At 41.7% G+C, this 16,219-nt stretch overlaps 2 protein-coding genes across 8 annotated transcripts in view; both read right to left on the bottom strand.

The window, feature by feature from the left end:
- The window catches only part of LOC111226440 (amyloid-beta A4 precursor protein-binding family B member 2-like), a 40,729-nt gene extending 35,878 nt beyond the window's left edge, over positions 1–4,851 (bottom strand). For 2 of the 4 annotated variants that reach the window (XM_022751586.1, XM_022751590.1), the window contains exons 1-2: positions 4,473–4,851; positions 234–1,534 (exon numbers count right to left, since the gene is read on the bottom strand). In XM_022751586.1, the coding sequence (XP_022607307.1) occupies positions 234–1,503 (1,270 nt within the window). In that variant the 5' untranslated portion in view covers positions 1,504–1,534; positions 4,473–4,851. Of the gene's footprint in view, positions 1–233; positions 1,535–3,919; positions 3,948–4,288; positions 4,362–4,472 lie in introns of those variants that run through there. The other 2 variants (XM_022751587.1, XM_022751589.1) reach the window with 2 other exon arrangements.
- Positions 4,852–5,113: 262 nt separating this feature from the next.
- On the bottom strand, positions 5,114–12,824 carry kiaa0141 (KIAA0141 ortholog). 4 transcript variants are annotated; one of them, XM_022751617.1, is made up of 12 exons: positions 12,640–12,824; positions 10,725–10,842; positions 10,180–10,282; positions 8,853–8,997; positions 8,493–8,702; positions 8,283–8,371; positions 8,059–8,152; positions 7,753–7,925; positions 7,492–7,650; positions 6,753–6,845; positions 6,171–6,330; positions 5,114–5,999 (listed from the first exon to the last, which is right to left on the bottom strand). In XM_022751617.1, exons 1-12 carry the CDS (start codon positions 12,668–12,670, stop codon positions 5,743–5,745), a joined length of 1,632 nt encoding a protein of 543 aa, XP_022607338.1. In that variant the 5' UTR covers positions 12,671–12,824; the 3' UTR covers positions 5,114–5,742. The 4 variants fall into 4 exon arrangements, with proteins under 4 accessions (XP_022607338.1, XP_022607339.1, XP_022607340.1 ...); XM_022751618.1 differs by having other exon boundaries at positions 5,114–5,996; XM_022751619.1 differs by having other exon boundaries at positions 7,753–7,895.
- Between the last annotated feature and the right edge of the window lie 3,395 nt (positions 12,825–16,219).

Raw genomic sequence — 16,219 nt, 5'->3', positions numbered from 1 at the left:
GGCTCACAGGGGCCTTAAAGGTTCCAGCAGTATTACTGGAGTGACTTGCTTGCTTAAGAAGAGGCTTTTGGTAAATTTCCAGATCAGACAGTCTGTAGGAGGTAGAAAGAGGGAGGGAGAGAAAGAGGGAATGAAAGGAGGGTGTAATAAAAACATGATTAAAGGCTGACACAGATATGCTAATCTTTTTAAAAGAAAGATCAGATGAAAGGACAAACACACACATATCGAACCTGTCTCTTGTGGAGTCTGAGGAGACGGCGTCTCCTGGGACAGGGTAGTCCAGCTGGAGTCTTCATCCTCTGATGGAGTGTCAGGTGTCAGGTCCATTCTTAAACCTACTTTAGGGAGCCCAGTCTCTGTTTCAGGATCTGGTAGGGTCGGAGGAGCTCGGGTTCGGGTAGGTGTGTTCCTCTCTGCAGCCCGGGCCTGTCTGGGAGAGGAAGGTGGGTACTGTTGCAGAAATTGGTTCTCATTGTTGGGGTGCAGCTCCACCTTGATCACCCGGGGCTGGGAGCTGCGAGGGGGCTTCGCAGGACTTCGTGGACTAGCCTGAACCTGGACACAGAGCTCCTCCCTGACCTGGGCTGGAGCCTGGTTCTGTAGCTGGCCATGGTTGTCTGGGACCCACTCTGGACTGTTGGTGGAAGAAGAGGAAGTGGAGGAAAGTGGGGCTTCCACCACCACTGGCAGCAGAGGCTGTCTTGGCGTGGGTGTGGGGTCATCTTCCTCTTCCTCCTCCTCCTCCTCCTCCACCACTGGCTCCACCTCCTCCTTCTCTTCCTGGCAGGTCTGCTTGCTGTTGGGTTTTTCCTCCTTCTGGCTCTCCCTCTCCTTGGCAGGGCTAGCCTGCTCCTTCTCTGGAGAAGGCTGCTGCTTCTTCTCCTCCTTGTCCTCCTTGTTTCCCCAGTTGAAATCTAGATCCCAGCCCTTCCCATGATACTCCAAGAAGCTCTTGGTCCTTCTGCGGAAGAGGGGCTGCTGTGAGTTGTCTTTCCCAAATTCTAGCCAGTCAGAAGTGGGGTTATTGATGAGATCGTTGTGTATTTTGCCCTCTGTATTGGCCCTACTCAGCTCCAGCTGCTGGCTCTCAGCTCGTCTCTGCATGTTGGCCCCATTCTTGGCCAGTTTGGGGTTGGTTGCATTAAACAGCGAGGAGGAGGAAGAAGAGGAGTAGAGGGCTGAACTTGAGGAGGACTTGGTGGGGAGGCCTCTACCTCGGGTCACAGGTTGGTTTTTAGATGACAAAGCCAAGTTGTCACTTATCCCCATGACGCTCCGCACACTGGTCATTGTGTACCGCTGACGGCTCTTTGGCAAAGTGGCAGAACTTCCGGTTTCCATGGACTCCTTGATGACATCGCGCCCAAGCAGCTGGTTGTATGACGAACGAAGGCTGAGGGAGGTGGGCGGGGTGGAGGAGGGCCCGCTGCGATTGGCCAGACCCACATTTGAGGGTGAGGAGCCAGAGCGGGAGAGGGGAGGAGTTTGCACTGACGTCATGGCTGACTGGGAATACACTGCTGTGATGGAGCTGGTGGGAGAAGAGACACCACGTCAGAAATAACTTTTTAGAATTGATTGATATTCTGATGCAAATACTTGAGAGTTAAAAAAATAATATATAAAATATGGACCATTATTATCATTATTTTTTGCATAAACAGAACATAAACCAACATTTATGAAAAACATAATTTAAATTTCTTTTTTAAGACTTGTAACCTGGGTGTGCACTTAGGTGCTGAGCTGAAAATTCATTGATCATGGTCCTCACTTCCTATTTCCGCTGACTCAGTCAGAGTACTCTTTCTCCTTGTGGTTGCAAGCTTCTTTTACGCCCACTTATCTCTGTAGCTGGCTAATAGTTGGTCACTGGGTTAGTATATTTTTAAAAGCTATGCTTACATGCTGTCCTAAAATTACTACACTACTAATTGAAACATAATTTCATACAGTGTTGTTTTTTTGTTTTGTTGTTTGCTCAGTATAACTGCTCATTTACTTTTCTCTGATTTTACAACTACATATAAAGCTGATAAAACATCTTGCAGTCTCAGAGGCTTTTATCGATGCACTAATGTGCAGATCCTTTTCTGGGTTCTTGTCCTATTTTTGTTTTTACACATAAGGTGTCACTGTTGAAGTGTCAAAAAACACTGCATCAAAGTCATTAAGCCAGGTTGCATTTGCATGATATTAGTTGTGAGTCAGAGCCTCGATGTATTCATCCCAGGACTGACATTCAAAGCTGGGGCTGAGCAGCACAGGCCTGGTCTTTGGGGAGGAAAAGTGGCAGCCAGCTCCTGCTAACTGGCTAGCCGTGCCTCTTTTATCTCTGGGTGGATCAGCTTTGTGATGTTGAATACAAACAGATGAATAGCAACAAAGAGAGTGACAGAGAATCATTATGATCTTAAGACATGCCACATGTATGGGTTCCATCACTGTCACTTTTCTTTTTTCTTTTTCTTGTTTTCGACTGATTTAATTAGGCAACGACCCTGTGGAAAGCTGGCAAACAACAAATACAGGTAGAAAAACATGCCCAGGCACGCAAGCCTAATGTATAAACATCCTTTCAGCCAATAAGATACACACACATACACGCATACACACCTCAAACAATGCTGCAATCATCATCAGCGCCTTTTCTCAGAAACATGGAAAACACAAACGTGGCAGATTTTAAAGCACGATAAGATCTTGGGAAAAGACAGAGGCAGGATTTTTGGAGAGAGCAGAATCCCTGGGCAGTACACTTTGCTCATGCGGGGCCCCTATCCGCTCTCCTCTCCCTGGGTGGTTGTTGTGTTGTCCCTCTGTCACAGAGCCAGACAACCACAACAACCTGTTTGTGCTGAATCTGCACTCGCACTCCAGGCCTTTGACTCAGACACAAACACAGTGTCAACAGGTACAAACTACCTGCACTGAACCGTCCTGTCTCATCAGAATATCAGCCATCCTCAATCAGCAATGCTTATCACTACAGTTGTTTTTATATAAATTTTCCATTTAATTGATGGACTATATTCCTCTGCAGGCTCAAATAAATTTTCACTTTAAGACTCTGATGATGTCAAAATTACATTGAAACAAAGCTACAAGCCTGAAAAACTGACATTTGGGACACATAAGCGTTACACCAGACGGCTACAAATTGTGCCTTGAGCCACTGAAGCTGAAAATCACAGCAAATATGTCGCATGACTCAGAGGACGAATTACACATCGTGACACAACCCCAAACACTGACAAGAAGTAATAAGCAAACAGTATTTCAACTCTCCATTGTCTTTTTCTTCCAATTCTTTTTAAAATGATATCTGAGTTGTGGACAAACTGGATCATCTGAGCAGAGATAGCGGCCTTTTCTTACACTCCCCCCCCCCACCTCCACCACACTGACAATTCAGCCAGGGCTCCATTAGTTAAACAAAGTGGGGTGAAGAGAGGATGCGAGGAGAGTGGGGAGGAGAAAGGCTGGTCATTAGAGGGAGAAAGCAAGGAGAATGACACAGCAGTTTGCAGGACAGTCACCACTCAGAGGCGGTTAAACTGTTGTCCTCAATAAATCTGTTGTGCTCTGGAACAGCAGAGGTCATTCATGAGATGCAGGAGATTTTAGCAGCTGGCCACAGGACAGCAGCAACATGTATACTAATAAAACAATAATGCTTCATTAAAACCTCTCTGCTCCTGCTGCTGATCTTCCCTGTGTGTGTGTGCTGTACTGCCAGCTTGCAATTAAATTGAAAATCATAGTGATGTAAGAGAGAAAACAAGCATTTGCCTCCTGCAGATTTACTTGCATGATAATACAGGAGGAGACTTGTTGACAGACAAAACTGTTCCTTGTCTATTTTGAAGCAAAACAGGATCCATATCTGCTCTAGCTGTTTATACTGTCTGCTCACCTTGTTTACAGACCCGAGTGAAGGTCACCTAAAAAGAAAGATCAAATTCTTATCACTTCACACCAATAATCTATGCTTCATGAATTCATCATCAGATCATTTCCAGGCACTGACAGAGATCTTGGCCTGTCAGAGGAAACATTTATCAGCTATACTCACTGTAATAGCAACTCTGAGCAGCAGCCGCTGCTTTAGAAATGAAATGCAACAGATGAAAGCACGGGCAGGGGAGAAAATGAACTTGAAAAAGTCGATGATGTCATGGGTGGAGTATCCTAGTCCCTCGATTCTTGCTGCCTCCTTAATAAAGTCCCTCAAATGTCTGACCCTGATATATCTGAAACAGCGTTAGATCATCTTTACATCTACCATAACGCCGAGTAGGCCCATGCATAGGTGGAGTTGCCAACATTGCATAAGCGAAGCTGTCGATAAGTGAACAGAAGCCGTAAATCTTCAGCATCCTGTCCATCTCCCTCCAGCCCCGTCACCACCACCGCCGCACAGGGAGGGGAGCGCATCCCAACGAGAGCATCTATTTACATCCACTCACCGCTTCGGTCAGCCTCCGGGCTTCTGCGCCTCCGCTCCCACGACGACACACACGCACGCACACACACACACACTCACACACACATACCCAGACACACACTAGTGAGCAGGGGCCGAGGTCGACAGCCGCTTATAAGAGCCAGTCCGCCCGTAGCTGCAGCCGGCCGCCCGTATTGGATCACATCACAACATCATCTGCCCTCCCAGCCGGTGCTCGGTGCTCGCTGCTCGCTGGCGGCCAAGCTGCGCTTTCTCTCTGCGCCAGAGGATCCCGGAGCGGCGCGGCGCTGTGGAGCTCTCCACCCAGCCGGCCAATCAGAGCCGCGGACGCAGGACGCTCGGCGCACGGAGGAGACGCAACCATAATAAATCTACCGGTGTTATTTTGCAACCCAGGTAATGAAATCACACATCATCGGAGTCTTACGTCATTCGGTGGTCTGGAGAAATATGAATGGTTTACAGTGCTGCACATGTCTGTCTCTGAAACACAGGCAGGTGTGGTTCTCTTTAGATAAATACTGCATGAGGATTGATTCGAAGTGACCCTAAAACTGTAAAGTTATTTCCATAGATACAAGTCCAGACTATACTTTAGTTCTGCCTTTTTAAAAGTAACCAGACATCTATAAAATAGCTTTTTAAGATATTTATTTTTTTTGTTTAACGGTAACACAGAACATCTTCCTCACAGTGCATCATAATTCACTCAGGTAGTTGTATGGTATGGTATTGTCCATCATTTATACCTTTTACAATTACAGACAGCACTGAACCATTATACGTAAGAAATTGTATTATTGGAGGATAAATATGATACTGTTTCAGTGGTGTAAACCCAGCAATACATTTTACAGGAAACAAAATTATGATCAACATTTTTTGTATGATTAATCCCACATCAGAGGAAAGAGAAACCAGTAACAACCTGAGATTCTCAACCCACTCAAAGGCACCTAGATCATTTCCTGACCCATAGCATCATTTATATTACAGGGAAGCTTATAAGAAAACACAGAAATCTATAATAGAAAAGACTCCATCCCTCATTCTGTACACAATATTGTCAGACCCTGTATCCACAGCTCTTTCAGACTTATTATAAAAAATCACAATATATTAACATACTTGACCAAGTATAAAACCGATTCACTCTATTCAGGCTTCACAATATGTACAAACCTAACACACTTTGACCTTTCTCCTCTGGTAAAAAAAAACATTCACTGTGTAATACATTCCTCATTTTGGCCTGTGATGGCTCAGGATAACTATCCAATCCCCACAGTCCATTGGCAGGTTCCTCCCTCTGTGCTGTGGGGATGGAGTTGAAATGGCGTGGACGACAGCATCGGGGGGGCACACAGGCTCCCAGTGCTCCAGGAGTGAGGCAGGAGGGGAAGGGTGGTGGGGTGACTGGCGGACGGAGGGAGACAACTGGCCAGAGGGGAGAGCGGCTGCTGGAGCAAACGGCTGGCTACAGAGAAACAGGGAGCTGAACGGATGGAGCGCAACACCGCATCTTCTGCTGAAGAAGAGAGTGGGACAGACGAGGAATCAATTTCTCATTCTCACAGATATTATCACTGCTGTCTTGGCTCATTAAAAGCTTATCCCACGCAGTGTCACCAGTAATAAATGCTTAAAAGGCAGGAAATAATACAAATGTCTATTTGTCTAATAGAGTGTGTGTGCCTACCCTTTCTGTCTGTGTCATTAGGAGGTGTCAGTAAGCTCTGAGCCTGCTTGTTTCCTGTGTGAGCGGCTTGTTTGTAGAACTCAATCGCCGTTCTCAGGTTCTGCTGCACCCCGAAACCGTTCTCGTAACACTGACCCAGGAACAGCAGAGCGGTGTCATCCTGAGCACAAAAACAAACAATCTTGAAGAGCAACAATATTCTAAATGAACAAGGACTTGACTTGTGATGATTGTGCAGAGATAAACAGGAAACGTAATATTGCACATTACAAACTGACACCAGGAACTTAAATAGACACAGTAGTATGGGCAGAGGAGTGAAGATGCCACTATTAAACCACTCACACTAGCTCTGTGTGACTCAACTTTAGAGCTGTAGCTCTAAAGTGGGAGTACATAGTAACTGACAGTATCACTTTAACACAACTGCAGAAAGAAGGAGAGCACCTAAACTAAATAAGCTGTGAATATCAAAAAGCTTCCATATGCAGAGTGACTGATATATTACATTTGGAAGCAGGGATGAAGTCTCAGAGGTAAAGCCATTGATAAAACTCTGGAAGCATCTAGAAGGGAACTCACCCCGCCCTCTGCTGCCATCTTCAGGTACTTGACAGACTTGCTCCCGTCTCTCACCGGCTCCTGAGAGAAGACCGATGCAAGGCAGACCTGAGCCTGAGGAAGAGATCAATAAAAAAGGGGAGGGGTGGTTTTAGTTCTATAAAAGGCATGCAAACATCTGCTTATTCCTTAGGATTCCTTACTTACACATGTAGCAACCCAGCGTGGCTAATGGCAGGATTGTTTATCAGCACAATTACAATGTAATTTGAGTCATCACATTTTTTTTCTTTTACATTTTCAGTTCTTGTATTTTCATGTGTTATCGCACATTCATTTAATCTAAGTAACAGAGATAATTGTATTGAGCAATGTTGCATGAAAGTGCTAAAGATCTGATAATATTCCATGGAGAGTAGCATAATAATCTATGTTCTGAAAGTCCTGTTGAGACAAGACAGCAAGAGACATCTTAATTTCGCTCTGTGGTTCTCTGATTTAAACATTTTCTCTCCAAATGAAGTTGAGAAAAAATTTGTGGTTACATTAGAAACTGCTGGAAATGACTAAAATAACTTACAGCACAGCAACAAGATAAGACTACCATGGTAAATTACTGCTGGAAAATGATGTAGTAAGTAATGTTGTAAGTAACAGTGCAGGAAATTGGTAATATGCATTTTTTGAGGGATTTAGAATATACAGTTCTGTAAGGGTCAACTTGCACTAAATTTGAAACAAATTTTGTCATGACATCTACCTTGGTGAGTCCAGCTGCAGCGGCCTGTTCCAACAGGTCAATGGCTGTTTTCAGCTCCTCTAAACTCTGATGCCCCCTGCTGGTCAGGAGCAGCTTTGCATAACGGTACTGAGCTTGAGTGTGACCGCTGACTGAAGCCTGCCAGTAGTAATTCAGAGCCTGGAATAGAAAACATCATCTCATGACTGATTTCTGATATAAGAGAAGACTAAATATGATTTTCAGAATGATGAAAAACTCATGTGCTGTCTGGATGCTCACCTTCTCTCTGTCCTTGCTGACTCCTCTGCCTTTCTCATAGCACACGCCCACATTAAACTGGGCTTTGTTGTAACCCTGCTCAGCTGCAGCTTGAAAACAGGTAAAAGCTTGCTCATAGTTCTCACTCTTGACACTTTCTACACCTGCCATAAACAGACGGATGATGATAGTAACTAAGGGCAGACAAATATAAAGACAAATATATTCTGAAAAAAACTGCAGAGTAGCAAGTGAGAATATAGGATATTTGAGTCTTGAGTAGAAATCGAAGTGTGTAAATTATCTGGTGTGTCAATAAATCCTTACCAATGATGTTGAGGATAACAGGGATGCTGTTGTCTCCCACATGTCTGAGGTTCAGTGTTACTCCTGCCAGCCTCTCCTCATCAGACAATATGTCCTGAAAACACAGAGAGCATTAAAAAAACTACAGTAAAGATTAGGTGACAAGTCAGTCAATCCTTTGCAAGAATAAAGAAAAACATTCTTTAAAATAAACTTCACACAAACTAAAGGAAGTAGACTCTCACTTTGTCATTAGCATCTTTTGTTTCAGTGTTGTCTTGGGTTGCGTCATTCTGCAGAGGATGGGATGCTGACAGAGGTGATTCCTCTGAGTCTGGAAAGAAAAACGTATTATTTTGCTGCTCCCACAAATATTTGGTTAACAAAGTAAAAAAAAGAAAAAACTACATTTAAAAAATCTTTCATCAATGATTAACATAGAGAACAGAACAAACCGGGTATAGGTGAATCCTGGTTCAGGAGTGCCCTCTGGTGGTCAGAGATTGAGCTGTCAGGATTCAGACGCTCACTGCTGCTGTGAAGACTGGCATCACCTGTGCTACTGCTGCTGGTCTGAGCTGCAGTCTGATCGTGGTTCTGTCTCTCTGGCACCCCCTGCAGGCACAACACAGTCCTTCCTCTGGGCAGGACGTCATGCCTGGATACTGTACAACCCAGAGAGAAGCAACAAAAGAGTCAGGATTCCAGTCAGTTTTGAAAAAACTATTTTGGGAATGCATTTCATAAGTTGGTAAGAAAAAGGTGAAAAATCAGTGGGTTTATTGCTTAGTTGTAGTGATGGCATACGGACTCACAGTTCTCCAGAAGGATGCGGTAGCCACACTTGTGTAGCAAGGAGGGGGCTGTCAGAGATCCAGGGGTCGGACTGGGCTCTGTGCCTGAAGAGAACTTAGAGCGGATCCTCTTGCAGATCTGCATAAACAGAACTGCTGCTGCACCCTTTGGAGAAACATCAATGTCATTGTCAGGTCATGGCAATAAGGATGTGCAGTGGTACCACAAGTACCAATATATGTATGTCATCGGTTTGAGTGTTTACACACAAACAACAGATTGTAAATGTGGGTGGCAAACGAGTGGTTGTATGAAACAGAGAACAATATAATGTTGTGATACAAACCAAACCCCATATCAACAGTTTTGGGTATCTCTGAATTTACAATTTTATAATTGGTTTTAAAATTGGTGAAATAGTGTAACAGGCCATAAAAAAACACATATAAGGTAACATAGAAGACAGATGCTAAGATATAAGACATAATGGACAAACATACAGATAATAATATGAGACCCATTTTATGCATTCTGTTTTGAGTGTTCTATGGAGGATTTTGTTTTGGGAATTAACACACAATTAAACTAATTAAAGGCGCAACAACAGCTCCTCTCTTACAGCTTAATCAGAGACAAAAAAACTACAATTAAACAGTGGCTTAATGAGTTGATCAATACTCTGCAGCTTGGCACTGTAAGCTTCTTAATAAAAGATAGACTTTTACAGTTTCACAAGATCCTCTTACTCACAGTCTCTTCTATAATTATGCCAACATTAAAGACCACCTTAGAGAAGAGGATTGTTATTTACTCCCCAGGCTGGCTTTGGGTAATGTGTAATGTATCTGTAGAGGGGTGGAGGGGTGATTGCAGATAACATTTTTCTTTATGTTACCTATGCTCTTGTAAACAAGATATTGTACATCATTTTATGAGCATTAACTAATATTTTTGTGAAATGTGAAAATACCTGGCTGATATTTGTCCCATGCTTGCATTTACATTTACTAACATAATGGCAAATAATTTGATTCATTTGAACACTGAAAACAAGCAATTTTGAGAGAAAAGTACATATGCTTATGTTAAATACACACAAGAGTATTAAATGACAAAATGAGAACAGGCTCATATTAGTTGCTATCATATGGTGCACGCAAACCAGTCCATCACACACTATTTGTCTAATCAGTCCAGACAGTTACAAGAGAGTAGCCTCCTGACATCTTTCTTACAATAGTTTGTGATGAACTGACGCCCTTGAAAATGTCATGCTGGACATACCAGTTAATATGTGAGGTGTTTGGGTTGTGTATTTACATTCGAACGATGCAACAACAGACATACCCATCCCACAGCATCCAGTACTGTGTAATGTGGAAGCTCAGTGTAGCCAAATTGAAAGGTCCTTTGTTTCTTCCTTCTCTCTCCATCCTGCTCCTTCTGAGAGCTGAGAGAAAAACAACACAATCTCACAATGACATGTCTGTCTCCATTTACAGTCTGTTGTATTAAGGCATCATAGAAATACTGTTCAAAGCAGATGGCTTTGTTTCTGTTCCCTCGACTAACCCTGTTGACACACACAACAGATGCTGCTGGATGATGCAACCAGCTGAAAGTGTTGCAGGGAGGGTGCGACGAGGAGAGCATGGGTTCAAAGAAGGGGTAAAGGAACAGAAACGGGTTGGGATGAGGACAACCTCTGAGGTCTGACCTTAATTCAAAGGTTGTCTTTTCATTAGCTGATAATATGGCTGGTGGTTTGAAGGCAAAGAAGTACAGAGATCAAAGCGAGATGCTCAAGGCTTTTCTTTTCTGTTTCTCCTTTTTTTCTAGCCTTGTGTTGTCAGTCAGGGCAGTGAAAAACAAAGGAAGGAGGTGGAAGTTACCTGCTGTCAGAGGAGTGTCGCGAGGTGGAGAGGATAGATGAGCTGCTGATGACCTCGTCCTCCACGTGGTGGTTCTGGGGTAGTCGCAGGGGGGTGCTGCCATGGCAACGATGAAGTACTGAGAAGTGGTGGGAGGACAAAAACAACAGAAATGAGACTGATCAAATTTCAAGGAGAGACAGGAGGCTGAACCTTCTCAGAACTACCTGACATCCAAAACATGCTCCACAATTTCTAGGAAATTTCCTGGAGAGAACTAAGTATAGGAAAAACGTCACCGGAGACAGGTCTTTCAGTTTAGTTAGTTTCTTAGATTATAAGCAGCCCTCAAATTCCAAAAGACTTTTCATTTATTACTTTTTACTTATTCATTTATTACTGAAACGTTTTATGTTGAATTGTATGCTTGACAAATTTCACATTTTTGCATGTGCCCCTGACCTGCTGTACACCGACTAAAAGACTCTCTAAATCACTAGAACTAACTTGAATTAATTAATTTGAAGTTAATCCAGTTAATCTGCTCATAGTAACTAAAAAATTACAAAATCCTTTTCAGTAAACTTGAAAACTATGAATTTACAACTACAAATCAGTTAATTTCTTGTAGATTATGAGAACCTATGGGATGCGTAAAGTAAAGCAGAGCATGTGTAGCGGCACTTCTACAGAATCAGAGTCCTGAAATTTTACATAATCAACACTGAAGCACAGGATATTCTTTCCATGTGAAAATGCATTTTACAGAGATAGTAAGAGCCCAGCTAATGTGATTTGACTCGTTTACTTGTGTACGCTGACATTGCCTGAAAAGAACACTCTTTTTAGTGCTGCAGTATTTGCATCTCTGCTGCAGCTGTGTGCAGTAATGACCTCTTTAGATCAGAGAATTCACGTAATGAACATTTGTTATTTACTGTTAAAACTATCTTTTGTTTGAACATACATGTGATTAAGTAATAAACAGAATAGTAAAAGAAATGTTTGGCAAATTATTTGGAGGTAATTATGATATATTCAGATGTAGCCTATTAAAAATGCATTCATTTCATAAATCATGACATTTCCCTCCCTAACATGTTGGTGAAAAGCTGTTTTTAACAATAAAAAGTATATGTATCCATATCGATATTGGTGATTCTTGCTATCATATCAAAGCGAAATTTCGTGGTATTTCTCTTTTCAGCCAAATATTATTATAGGTGATATTTGTGTCTATACCAGGGTTTCTTTGAGACATTTATGATACCACATACAATGTAATTTCAACCCCATTTCACCATCACACCAGCCAAAGTATTAAAGAATGATGGAAAACCAGTTGAGACAATATGAACTACAATTATTTCTTATTGTATTGCAGTTTTAGTGCTTTCTAGTTCTATAAGACAACAATCCCTGATGATTTAACGGACCCAGATGAACAGCAGAATGGATGGAGCTTTTAATTTAGTTTTTAATTTAGTTCATTTAGTCCATTCAAAAGAAAAAATGCATGTATTTTGACAATCCATTCATTTAGTCAGTAAACATTTTAGACATGTATTTTTAAAATTCATATAATTTTAGAAACTTTTCAAGACCAGCAGACATGCATCCTGTATACGACATGAATTAAGCTACATAGAAGCAGGTGTTTCATGCAGGCTAACGTTGTGTGTGTTAACTTGTGACACTGTAATGTATGTTCCTGTGTACAGCAGCATTACAGGTCAATCTTAAAGCCTGTGGGAATTTCAGTGACATGGAAAGATCCAGAAACAGGTTGTGGCAACGAGTCCGTAACAGGAGCTAACTTCGACCAAAATAAACCGACTGACGGGGTCAGCTGCACCAACGGAGGACTTCACTAGCTAACGTGAAGCTACGCTGGTTTTTATATACTCGGTGGTGTTGTCAATGACATTTCTCTCACCTCTTCCAACAAAACCCTGGACTCTCCACATGGTTCGTCTTTTACAGCAGCTTTAACTAAAGAGTTTAGACCGCGGAGCCATGTTTAGATTCATTTGGCGGGTCGTCCGAGCCCATTAACGACCGCAGCAGCTTGTTCCTGTAGCAGTTTCACTTCAGCACACAGACAGGCGGGCTGGCAGTAAATAAAATCTGTCACGAGTTGTGTCGGAAGAGGACCGGAGGCGGAGGTGACGCAACCGAGAAAGTTTTGAGAAGGTGGTTTACGACATCACACCGCCACCGTGCGGCGTGTGGAGGAACTACAGCTACACACAGGTACAGACCAGACCAGTGATGAGGCACTGTAGGTATAGTTTCAGTAGTTTTTTTTTTTAGTTTTTTTTATACAGTGTTATAACAATATCTATGAAAATTCTTTATGAACGTGTATGAAAATGTAGGTTTTGTTATGTTGGTTTATATTTGTATTTATCTGAGGCTGTGTGAAGGTATTTATTTATATGGCCTGAATTCCATTGTTGGATAAGTCTTGGCCCATTAAATGAAAACTGTTCAGCTTTGTATGAGGTCAGTATGTTGTGCCATTAGATGCTGTGTGCATATCATACACACTAGAATTTAAGTTTTATTGTTGATTAATTTTTGAATTATTCCATCAAAGATGGGTCTTTCCCTCATCCCATTCATTCAACACACAGTGGATGTAATATAAGCAGATTCAAGTAATGTTAGAATAGATATTTTTAAATTTCAAATTTGAATACCTTTAGCCCAACCAAGATAAGTAAATTGATAAATACACTTTTCCCACACAATTTGAAGTCTGGAACTGTGGAGAAAGCTTGGACAATGACCATGGCTTGGAACGTGTTACGTCTAAATGCCTATTACTGCTTTATTAGACTGTTTTTATTTCCTTTGTGCAAAGGGGATGATAGTTGAGTGACACATTTATAGTGTTCTTAAAAAGGAAAACAAAATGTCCATCCAACAAGTGTTAAGTGTTTGGCTACCAATGACATTAACAATGGCTCTGTTATATTCAAGTGTCCCAGTAGGCCAGGCCAGTGTGACAGTGAGCCAGCATGCAGTAGAATGATATTCAGCCATCATAAATTTTATTATTTACACTTCAGCTTGTCATAATGTGACATGTCTTCCATGAGAAAGTGTCAGACATGACATAACATTAATGGAAAAAGATGCACATGTGAAAGGCTATTAAAAGTAAAAATGTACAGAAAATACAAACCAACAGTTGAGAGGTGGGAGTTTGTCTACTCATGACCTCAGTATATCAAAAATCCAAACTTTTTCCTGATTTGTGCTACAGGGCTTCAGGCCCCAGTGAACTTTAGAACTGTGTTTAAATAGCATCAAGAATGTGAAGAAAAGGCAAAAAAAAAAAAAAAAAAGTAAATGTAAGCCTATCAACTCACAGATGGAGTCTTAATTCTACACCACAGCACTACCCTGCTTTTAAATATAGGCTCACAGGCACATATTAAAGATGCTGGCTGCATAAAAAGGAAACTGCATTTTGAAAATGCCATTTCAAATCTCAGGCACTGTATGCGATTTGACAGCTTCATGTTGCAGAAATGCTAAAATATAAATACCTGAAGGAATATTTACTGAATTCCACAATTCTTAAAATCAATAATTTGTAGAGATTCAGCTCACTGAAGGAAGGTAATATTTCATTTTTCAATTTTTTCTACATAGTCATGAATTAGGCATAAAGACCACTAGGCTTTGTGATGCTTTAATTAAAAGTCCAATGAAAAATTAACCACCAATCTGCCATTAATTCTTAGACTTCTGCATCTGTAGCACGTCTCTCATCCACAGTTTCTCTGAGAACACATGGATGTTTGTTACATCTAGTTAAGGTTTCTCAGGATTAGAGTGCCAGCTCAGGTCTTAGTGTAAATGTGTAATAAGCAGTGAGGAGGTGGAGTGAATAAGGAAACTGTGGTTTCACCAAGAGAGTGTATGCTGATAAAAATGATTTCTTAAGATGTATGTGAAATCTATCTATATATCAATCTATCTGTCATTCATAGGTCCAGGGGTTGCCTTAGTCAACTATCCAGAGCTCATCAGTCACTCTGCAGGACAGCTTGGCTTTTCTCTGCTTTGCCCATGGGTCAACCAGTGACGCACGCCGTGACACTTACTGGAAAAACGCACTCTTCCAGTCAGATGGGGCTAAACAGGGGGCTGGAGGGAGGAGATTTGCCGTTGTGAAGTTAGATTAAACTTGGAATAATTCACTTCTTGACCAGTTTCCATGGTGACACAGTCATCATGACTTTCACTTACCATCCTCCTCGGGCAAATAAGTCTAGCCTGCAGTAATTTGTAATGTTAGCAAGATCTCTGCTCTGCCAAATAATGTTTGCTGAGTCGCCTGGGGCCAAATTTGTCTGGGCAATATGGAAAACACCGAGTTGAGCTGGAAACTGGGTCCCGCTAGACTTGACTAATTGAGCAGTTTGTTTTTATCCATGTTTCAGCCTGTACTCAAGGTTTCAAGTTTGAGAAATTTAAAGCAGGGAGGGGACTTAATAATTCCTAAGCAATTTCAGAAATCTCAATTGCCCCTTTTCTGCATTTTATTCAAAGTTTATGACTTTCCGACTGCCAGCTTGTTCACAAAGAAATGGGTTTCTAGGCAGTGGGTGCAAACATAGTGATAGAGCTGAATGTTATTGGAGGCAGTAGTGGAAAGTAATCAAGTGCAGTTACTCAAGTATTTTACTTAAATGCAGTTTAAAGGTTCTAATGTTTTCACTGGAGGCTATTTTATATACTCACCTACATTTCCGAGAAAATATTAAAATTTCTACTCCACTATAATTTTATCCGACAGCTATAGTTACAATTACAGATTTAAATTTTATGTAAAAAATACACGATAAGTTAATAAAATACAATATGTTGTTAAATGTTACCAGGAACCAGCAGTTCCCAACATTTATTAGCTTACAAAAAGGCTGTTTGTCTTTGTCATGTTTCAGATGTAGAATTTCATAAAAACGCAAAGAGAAGAGAGAAGACCAAAAAGTGCCTACACTTTTGTCCGTCTTTTTTTCCTCTACACAATTAATAATATCACAGTCTTATGATCCTGTGGCGGGGCGCGACCTCTAGGTTGGGAACCACTAGACTTAATTATGTAGTCTTTACCTCGACCATCTACTACAGTAAAATGCTACTTGCACATTGATGCATTGGTATTAAATCTAATAAGGCACTTTATATTACCTCAGTGTATCAGTCACAGTGGCAGTTTTTCAGCAGCAGAATAAGTACTTTTACTACCTTCAGTACATTTTGCTGATAATACTGTTGAATGGACTTTTACTTGTAGTGGAGCATTTGTACATTGTTGTATTGGTATTTTTACTCAAGTAATGGACCTGAGCACTTCTTCATCTTCCACCACTGTTTGGAGTAATTCTTCTGTTTGGACTATTATTACAACCTCCCCCTCCACACAAACGCCGCACACACACTCACTGCTGCGATACACCCCTCCACTCCCCTTCACCCCGACCTCTGGAATCTCAAGC

The sequence above is a fragment of the Seriola dumerili genome, unplaced genomic scaffold (assembly GCF_002260705.1).
Source record: "Seriola dumerili isolate Sdu_G_001 unplaced genomic scaffold, Sdu_1.0 BDQW01000160.1, whole genome shotgun sequence".
In the NCBI taxonomy this organism is placed as follows: Eukaryota; Metazoa; Chordata; class Actinopteri; order Carangiformes; family Carangidae; genus Seriola; species Seriola dumerili.
This window is presented reverse-complemented; position numbering and strand designations above follow the sequence as displayed.

What these genes read in the sequence shown, in the direction of transcription:
- kiaa0141 (XM_022751617.1), bottom strand. Translation starts at nt 12,670, where the DNA reads ATGTGGAGAGTCCAGGGTTTTGTTGGAAGAG. An exon ending in TGTTATCCTCAACATCATTG is followed by an intron (nt 7,926 to 8,058) that starts GTAAGGATTTAT and finishes GTCTGCCCTTAG; the next exon opens with TTACTATCATCATCCGTCTG. An exon ending in CTGCAGCTGGACTCACCAAG is followed by an intron (nt 6,846 to 7,491) that starts GTAGATGTCATG and finishes TCTCTTCCTCAG; the next exon opens with GCTCAGGTCTGCCTTGCATC.